General features: G+C 61.9%; 1 protein-coding gene across 2 annotated transcripts; it reads left to right on the top strand.

Moving 5' to 3' along the window:
• Positions 1 to 851: 851 nt before the first annotated feature.
• Positions 852 to 8,543, top strand: DLK1 (delta like non-canonical Notch ligand 1). 2 transcript variants are annotated; one of them, XM_026515507.1, is made up of 6 exons: positions 852 to 918; positions 2,153 to 2,216; positions 2,688 to 2,818; positions 5,832 to 5,973; positions 7,796 to 8,075; positions 8,295 to 8,543. In XM_026515507.1, exons 1-6 carry the CDS (start codon positions 852 to 854, stop codon positions 8,541 to 8,543), a joined length of 933 nt encoding a protein of 310 aa, XP_026371292.1. The 2 variants fall into 2 exon arrangements, with proteins under 2 accessions (XP_026371292.1, XP_026371291.1); XM_026515506.1 differs by having other exon boundaries at positions 7,796 to 8,543.
• Positions 8,544 to 8,798: the final 255 nt, after the last annotated feature.

Raw genomic sequence — 8,798 nt, 5'->3', positions numbered from 1 at the left:
TTTCATAACTGTGTGCGCGCGGGTCTCTCTGCGTGCCTATGCCCGAGCCGGTGGCGCTCCCCGACTGTTTCTATAACCTGCGTTTGCGTTGCAGTGTGTGCTGCCGGTGTAGGGCGTGTCTGGCTCACTGTGTGTGTGTCTGTGTGTCTGCATTTTCCTGCGTCTTTACGGCCAGGGGTAGGGGGTATAAGGCTTGTCCTCCGTGTTTTCCTGAGTGCGTATGTGGTGCGAGCGTCTCTAGAGCGTGCATTTGTGTTTTCCTGGCCGTGTGAACCATGGCATGCGTGCTCGGGACCTTGGCGATAAGTGTTTTGGTGCTTCTATGCGTGTTTCTGTATTCTGAGCGCGTGCTGGTGTCTTCCTGGGGTCTGCGGCCCAGCCCCGCTTCGGCCCCTGCCACTTGTCCTAAGCGGGCCCGTGTGTGCGCGCCTGCTGGCCGTCCTGTGTACAGAACGTGTGCCCAACGTGCGCGGGGTACCTGTGCCCGTCTAGCCAAGAGCGCTCCGTGTGCGCGAGCGGCTTTCCGGGACGCCGCAGTGGTGGGGGGCGGCCCCGCGAGGGGCGGGGGTCACCGGGACTGGCCGGCGCCGGCCCCGTGCGCGCGGAGGCGGGGGCGGGGGGCGGGGGCCGCGGGGGGGCGGCAGTACGAAAAGGGCGGCGCGCGCGGCGGCAGCGGCAGCTCGGCGGCGGCGGCGGCGGAGAGCGCAGCGCGCAGCCCGGTGCAGCCCTGGCTTTCCCCTCGCCGCGCGCCCGCGCCCCCTTCCGCGTCCGCAACCAGAAGCCCAGCGCGGCGCCCGGAGCCGGACCCGCGCCCGCGCCGCTCCCGGGACCGCGACCCCGGCCGCCCCGCGATGACCGCGACCGCAGCCCTCCTGCCCGTCCTCTTGCTCCTGCTGGCCTTCGGCCACAGTGTCCATGGTGAGCCCCCCGGCGGCCTGGCTCGCGCCCCCTCTGGGGAAGCCCGCGACGCCCCCCCGGCCGCCCGGTGCCCCGCGCGCCCCGTCCCATGCGCCCCAACTCCGGCCCGTCCCGCCTAACCCTAATCCCTTCACGGTGCTGCCTCGCCCTCCCCGCCACCCTCGCATGCCAAGCCCGGCCCTGTGGTCCCGGGGCAGGGAAGGTGTGGGGACCCCCCCCCCCAGTCCCTTCCCGCCCCGCAGAAGTGGCGCTCGCAGGGGTGTCGGTGCGCGGAGAGAGGAGGTATGGAGAAACGAGGTGATGCTCGGGAGCCCTGTGTGGAAATGCTCTGGGGTGCAACTTTGGGGTGTCGCTGCGTGCGCGTTCAGGAACAGGTCTGTGGGGGCAGTGGGGGGTGGCTTTGCCGTCGCAGCCCCAAATTCCCAACGAGGAGCCCAGCGCGAGCCCCTCCTGCGTGGCGTTTCTCTCGGTGAGGGGCTGCGACACTTCTGTCTGCAGCGGCCATCTGTCTCTGACAGTGAGAGAGTTGCCCCTTCCCGCAGTGCCCCCCGCCCCCACTGCACCAGAGCTGATGGGGAGGGGCGTCTGGAAAGCTGGGGAGCTAGTTGAAGTGAATGCACACAGTAGGCACAAATCTCTAAATAGTGTCAGAATTGCAGAATCTGTTTTGCAAAACCCTTGCGTCTTTTTAACATGAAGAGTCTGGGGTAGGGGAAATTGGGGGAATTTGACCTGGGTGCCTGGTTTAACGGGGATTAACCTTTAAGAAAAATCCTGATGCCATACCTGCCAGGCTGCCAGGTGAACCTGTATGGCCTTTTCCAAAACTGAATACCTTCAATCTGCTCCCCGTTTTAGGCTCACTTTGCCAAAGTGAGGGCTTGGCTGAGTGCCCAGGGGTCGGAATCTTTCCGTTTACTGTCTCCCTATCCCCGCTTTTAGCATTTGAGGTTTCATATCTGGGGGGAGGGGGCGTCGGGGGTGGAATTGGGTGTCTGACCTGCTCCTAGGAACTAGGCGGTTTACTGCCGTCACTCCATAACCAGGAACATGGCAGAGATGTTTTTTTCCCTGAGTGAGCTGGTGTGAGGTGCCTACTGTGTGCTAGGCTGGTAGGACCGGAGAGGGTCTTTGGCTCCCTCTGGGGAGGCCGTGGGCTGCTGGGGAGAAGTTGGGCTTTGCCTTGGCCTCTGGGGTGAGTAGGGTGAATGGTGTAACCTTTCTTGTGCCTCAGGAGCTGAATGCTTCCCGGCCTGCCACCCCCAAAATGGATTCTGCGAGGATGACAATGTTTGCAGGTAATGGGGTGGCTCCCCAGAGGCAGCTCATAGGTGGTCAGGGCCAAATCCTGGGGAGTCGTGGTATCAGGCAGGAAGGGGGGGGCTTGGCTGCGGCAAACGTCTTCCTCGCCCCCGCAGGAGACTGATGGGGGGTAGCGAGGGGGAGAAGAGGGCAGGGGACAGGGGACAGCCACGGCTCCTGTCTGCTGTCTCAGAAGTGGGGGTGTTAGGAGAGCCCCTTGCAGGGTGAGACCACTGCAGGCCACTGCGGCAAGACGCAATGCCCCCCTGGTTTCTCAGGGACCCCTCTGTCCGGTCCTCCGTTGACGCTTTTCCATTCAGGTGACTGGTACTTGCTTCCTGGGGCCCACTGGCCTGGTACAGACACCCTGAGGGATCTTGGCCCCAAGGAAAGCAGCCTGAGCTCCCTTTCCACTCCTGACCCCCTTCATATGTCCGCATCTTTCTCCGCCCTCCGCCCCCCTGCAGGTGCCAGCCTGGCTGGCAGGGTCCCCTGTGTGACCAATGCGTGACCTTTCCCGGCTGTGTTAACGGACTCTGTGTGGAGCCCTGGCAGTGCATTTGTGACGACGGCTGGGACGGGAACCTCTGCGACATAGGTTGGCACCCCACCCCATCCCTGCCCTGGGCGCCCAGCCACCTCCTCCTAGTCCGTGGCTGCCTCTCCTCCCCCTCCGGCCTTATCCGCACACACCCAGGGCTCTGTATGGTAATGATGTGTCTGTATACTTCCTGCTGATGCCCAGAGCCTCCTCCCGGGTAGGGACTTAATTTTGCTCCCCTCTGCTCCGCCAGCACCAGCACCCAGGGAAGTCACTTTGTGGGGGCCGGCAGAGAGCTGCCTGTTGAATAGCGTCAGAACATAAGCACACGCCACACAAAGCTGGGAGGGTAGAGGCCTCGGTAACCTGTCTGGGTCACTAAAACTCAGAGGGGTAAGGACTGGGCAAGCGGGTCACAGAGCTAAGCCTCCAAGAAATTCACACAGGAGGCTGCAAAAACAGGCAAACAAACAAACAAACAAAGGGGTGGGGGTGGTGAGCGAAGGGGCGGGGGGGGGGCTGGGGGGGAAACAGGAGCTGAGTCAGGGCCGGCAGGACAGGGCTGGCGTCCGTGGTCAGGTGTAGGGGGAGGCTAGGGGTCGGGGAGGGCTGAGAAGTGGCCAAAGTGCAGATTGGTGTTATCTGTTGATTTCATTAATTTATGCAATCTTTGTCCTCCACTACCCTGAGCAAATTCAGAGTTAGCTGTCATGCATTTTTAGGCTGCAAAATGTCCATCTGAGTCCATTCGCATTTGGCAGAACCTGCCCTGAAGCCGGGGCAAACTGAGTCCTCGACAAAACTCCCAGCAGCCCAGGGCAGCTGCCACAGGGCCTCTGTCCCTCGGTCCTCAACATTAGCAGGGACGAGTGCGACCGAAAGGGAAATCGAGGCTCAAGGATGTCAAAGGCTGTGCTTAGGAACACAAGAAGCTGTCAGGGCGCTGCGGGGGGGGGGGGGGGAGGGGGAGCCAGCTAAAATCCCTTCTCCTAGCCCTGGAACTGGGTAATTCTCAGCTGTGGCTGTTCCTAATCCCCTCCCTTAAGGAAAACGCAAGAGAAGGTTTGACCACCCACCCCTACCCCCCATGGCCAGGGCAGCAGGACTTGCCTAATCGAGCGCCCCCCCACCACCACATTGTCTTAGCTCGTTAAAGGCCCCGCAGCTGACTCATGCCCTGGCCAGCGTCTCTGCGGCCCCTCAGCCGGCACCCTCGGAGCTGCTTTGGGACCCACAGGATCCCAGAAAAGCCACCTCTTGGGGTCAGGGCTTTTAGCCTGGAGCCCACCCTCTCTGGTGTCTGGTTCAGGATTGCCCTCTCCCAGCCCATGGAGTTTTCCAGACAAAATGTCCCCTCCTCACTGGGTTGACAGAGCCTCTCAGCCTGGGACGCTGGGTCCGGAGGAAACAGCCCTCCGGGTCATTAGCGGCTCTCTCCCTTTCTCCGGGTCTCTGGGGCCATCAGGGCCACAGCTGCTGCCCCAGCAGAGACCCCCGGCAGCTTTCTCCTTGCCGTGCTTAATCTACGCTACTTTTGGGCTGGGGGCCCAGGAGTTGGGAAGAGTGGGCTCACCCTCCGCTCGTGGGGCCGGACGTTGCCGGGAGGGGAGGGGGCGGTCGCCAGCTCTTTAGCTTAAATTTAAGATTCCCGGGGAGGGGTTGCTGGGAGCACACGACTGGGAGCCTGCGGCCGAGGCTTCTGCTAGCTGCGCCGGCAACTTCCCCTAATGATAAATCCTCTTTATGTTTCCTTATACCAAGCCGGGCTCCCAGGGAACGCCTCGTGGGCTCCGGATAGGCCATCAGCATGGTGTTCAGGCTGTTCCTTACTGATGGATTGCCATCTTCCCTCCACGAGGGTGCAGGTCTCCTTAAAACAGAGGAAAAAAAAGAGCTGCACACATGCGGCCTCAGCACCAGGGACCCCCACCCACTCCACCTTAACTTGCTGCGTCTCCGGTTAGCCCTGGCTTCGTATGTGGCAGGTGCACCAGGGCAGCGCAAATGTAGGAAACCGAAGCTGGAAGGTGCCCCCTCCCCCCACAGAGCCCTACCAGGGAGAGCCCCTCCTTTTGTCAGTGGGGAAAGTGAGGCACAGAGCGGGGATGAGCTGAACCCTGAGGCTGGCTGGAGCCGGGCCTAGAAAAGGTCCCACCTGGCCTTGCCCGGGTGCTGGGGTCTCCACTGGCAGAGAGCCCCTTACCCAGGCCCCTTTGTTCAGCTGTCCCTGGCTTGCCGAGCCCCGCATAATGAAGTGTGCATGACGGGAGGTGTAAAAAGGCGGCGGAAATGCAGCAGTGCTTATGGAAACCCACACGGACGGGAGAGCACTCAGATACTTCCAATTTCGCTGCCTTCAAAAGATAGAGCCTTTTTATCCCAGGCCCCTCCGCTCAGCTCCTGAGCGCAGAAAGAGGGACCACCAGGAGGGGGAGGCAGTGCTGGGGCGAAATCAGATTTCTTGGTTCCCGACAGGAGTCTTCACATGTCTCGATTTCTCCCCCGCCCCTCTGTGATGGGGAAGTATGAAGGGCAGCTGGTGTTTCTAACAGCTGGGCTGCACGATTGCCCTGAATGGCAGGGACCCCCCCAAAACAGGAGAAGCTGGACGTGAAAATTTGTCTGGGGGAGGCAGGCACTGGGGATCCTTGGCCTGGCACACGCCGTTTTGGGGGAGGGAAGGGGTCTGCAGTGAAGGTCATGCTGTTGGACCGGAGAGGTGACCTGGTGCCAGGAAAAGGGGACAGCTGTCCTGGGTTGAGGAGCAGTGAGCAGCCGTGACTTTCTGTCCCCGTGACCTACTCCAAGGGAGCCCCTTCGGCTCCCTGAGCTGCTTACCCACTGCAGAGTTTTGGGGGGTCACTACACGCTCTTCCTCAGGACCCCATTTGGTGACCATTGGCAGTGGCCACAAACACAGACATCGAGGCAGCTCACTTGGGCCCCCCCCCCTTGACCAGCTGGAGGGCTCTGTCCCTGCCCCCAACCAGAAAGCTCTCCTTCCAGCCTGCCCCCCTCCCCTTCCCTGGAGGAGGGGGTGACAAAATCTGCTTTTCCCTCCCCATCCCAGACGTCCGGGCTTGCGCATCGACCCCCTGCGCCCACAATGGAACCTGCGTGAACCTCGATTCCGGCCACTACGAGTGCTCCTGCGCCCCTGGGTTCTCGGGGAAGGACTGTCAGAAGAAGGACGGGCCCTGCGTGATCAATGGGTAAATATTCTTTCCGACTCTGTGTGATCTGATGAATGCTGCTTTGATTCCCGCTTCTCACCCCTAAAGACCCTTTCAGCCTAGCCCAGTCAGACCTGTCGCCTGACAAAAGACCGAGTAAGTGCCCGTCCTGCAGCCCCGCGGGGGGCCGGCCCAGATCAGGGTATTTATGGGGGAGTGTGTCATTGCCATCATTTCTGAAGTGACCCTGAAGGTGATTTCATATTCCCTTGATGCCCCCGAGTCCCGATGTGTGTGTGTGACGGTAGACTGGGCCCACCGACTGGAGCAGGGAGCCGCACTGTGTTGTAAGGGCAGCCTGGGAGGCAGAGACTCTCGGTGAAGCCCACTCACGGCATTTTAGGGGGTGGTTTTGGGGAACTGGCAGACTCTGCAGCTGGGTTTTCGGGGATGTCTTGGGGGACCTGTTAGGCTGAAGAGTGGAGAGAGGGGCCTTTGGCCAACCAGGGGCGGTGGGGGGCGCGAGGGACGAGCCCTCAGCTGCCCTCAGTGAGGTGGGGGCTCTGGGGCTTCTGAGCAGCGGGCACAGCAGACGAGGAGGGTGCCTTGCGTTCTAGCAGCCAAGCCATTTCCGGCCCTATCTGTGCAGCTATGCTGAGCCCACCCAGCCGTCTGCTGGGGCTTAGGCGGTCGGTGCAAGAATGCGAACTGGAGCCGGGTCCTGGGCCGGGAGCCGGGGGTGGGGGCGAGAGCCGCTGCGTGCAGCATCCGCTTATCTTGCCCTGACGTTCCGGGGCTGCGGAGTGCCCTGGGGCCGGCGGAGGCCACGAACAGGCATTGGCGCAGCGTCTGAAGATCAGTGTTCAGAGGGGGTCAGAGGAGAGAGGGTCACAAGCGAAGCCCGCGTCTGCTTACTAGCGGGATGGGAAAATACAGAGCGAAACCTTTACAATATTTTGCTTTTTTCTCCAACCAACTTGAACCAGTCTGTCAAAATAGAGCCCAGGGTCCTTGAAGTTCCTTCAGAGCCCAGCTCCTATGCAGCCCTCAGCCCCAGAGCGACAATGCTGATTTCGTGTGCTTAGAGACCCTTTCTTCCCTGGGTTTTGGCATTTATCAGATGACAAAGGGTCTGCTCGTTTAAAAGCACTTACATTAAATGCTGCTGTGCTCGTTCTGAGCAAACAGCTCCGGTCTGCACGCTGCACTTGGGTGAATGGCCCACTATTAAACAGCCGGGCACAGACGCCGGCCGGGCCAGCAGACAGACCGAGGCTTTCTTTCACTCTGAGTGTCCCCAAGGGCTTCCCGTACAATAGTCTGCAGGCTGTCTCCGCCGAAAATGACAATACGAGTCACAATCAGGGTGGTGGTGGGGTGCAGGGAGCGGGGTGGGGGTGGGGGGCGGAACTGAGCCCCCCCCCCCGCCCCCGGCTCTGCCCAGTGGCCCAGGGATGGAGCTAAGGGAGGGGGCTCGCTCCAGCCCCGGGTCATCACTAACTTTGCCTCTCTCAGCCTCAGTTTCCCCACCTGTCCAGTGACTAACCGTCAGGCCTCTGGTCGGAGAGATGACATAAGAGGTGGGAGAGGAGACGGGCGTCGGCCCGGGAGGTCAGGCGTGTTCCAGGCTGGCAGCTGGAGGGGGTGAGGCGCGCACCCCCCACAGGCGTGCGTGCGTCCGGCTCGGACAGCCCGGGAGCCCCTCGCGGGCAGGGGTGGCAGCACCCGGTGTCTCCCTGGCCAGCTCTCTCTCACGCGCAGGCCGGGGCCCGAGACCCCGCCCACCGCCGCCCAACCCCGGCCACAGCGTCCTAGCCCAGCCCCCGAGGGCCCTTTACCGTGTCCCCCTGTTGTGTTGCAGCTCCCCCTGCCAGCACGGAGGCACCTGCGTGGATGATGAGGGCCGGGCCTCCCATGCCTCCTGCCTGTGCCCCCCTGGCTTCTCAGGCAATTTCTGCGAGATCGTGGCCAACAGCTGCACCCCGAACCCATGCGAGAACCAAGGCATTTGCACCGACATCGGGGGCGACTTCCGCTGCCGCTGCCCCGCCGGCTTCGTGGACAAGACCTGCAGCCGCCCCGTGAGCAACTGCGCCTCCGACCCGTGCCTCAACGGGGGCACCTGCCTGCAGCACACCCAGGTGAGGTACGAGTGTCTGTGCAAGCCCGAGTTCGCGGGCCCCCTCTGCGGCCGGAAGCGCGCCCCGAGCCCCCAGCAGGTCACCCGTCTGCCCAGCGGGTACGGGCTGACCTACCGCCTGACCCCCGGGGTGCACGAGCTGCCGGTGCCCCAGCCCGAGCACCGCATCCTGAAGGTGTCCATGAAGGAGCTCAACAAGGGCACTCCCCTCCTCTCCGAGGGCCAGGCCGTCTGCTTCACCGTCCTGGGCGTGCTGACCAGTCTGGTGGTGCTCGGCACCGTGGGCATCGTCTTCCTGCACAAGTGCGAGGCCTGGCTGTCCCACCTGCGCTACCACCGCGTGCTGCGGCGGAAGAACAGCCTCCTGCTGCACTGCAACAGCGGCGAGGACCTGGCGGTCAACATCCTCTTCCCCGAGAAGCTCGACATGGCCACCTTCAGCAAGGAGGCCGGCGAAGACGACATCTGAGCCGCGTGCCCGCCGGCCCCTCTCTGTTCTCGGGGCCCCGCAGCGCTCACTATATGCGGTCTGTTCTCCTCTTTGTGGTGGAGTTTGCTCTCTTTTGTGTCGAATCTGGTGAACGCTCTGCTTACCTCTATTACCTTTGTGTTGCCGTGTGACATAACGCAGTGCCCGAAGCATCCTCTTTCTCTCTCTTAATGCATGATCGAGAAATAATAATAAGAATTTCATCTTTAAACACGTAAAAGAAATAAGTATGTT

The sequence above is a fragment of the Ursus arctos genome, unplaced genomic scaffold (assembly GCF_023065955.2).
Source record: "Ursus arctos isolate Adak ecotype North America unplaced genomic scaffold, UrsArc2.0 scaffold_25, whole genome shotgun sequence".
NCBI classification, from domain to species: Eukaryota; Metazoa; Chordata; class Mammalia; order Carnivora; family Ursidae; genus Ursus; species Ursus arctos.
Note: the sequence above shows the minus strand (reverse complement) of the source record. Positions and strands in the feature narration are given on the sequence as shown.

Excerpts from the sequence above, each read along its gene's own strand:
- DLK1 (XM_026515506.1), top strand. The coding sequence starts at position 852 with ATGACCGCGACCGCAGCCCTCCTGCCCGTCCTCTTGCTCCTGCTGGCC. Across the intron at positions 919-2,152 it reads CTTCGGCCACAGTGTCCATG|GAGCTGAATGCTTCCCGGCC; the intron begins GTGAGCCCCCCG and ends CTTGTGCCTCAG. Across the intron at positions 2,819-5,831 it reads CGGGAACCTCTGCGACATAG|ACGTCCGGGCTTGCGCATCG; the intron begins GTTGGCACCCCA and ends TCCCCATCCCAG.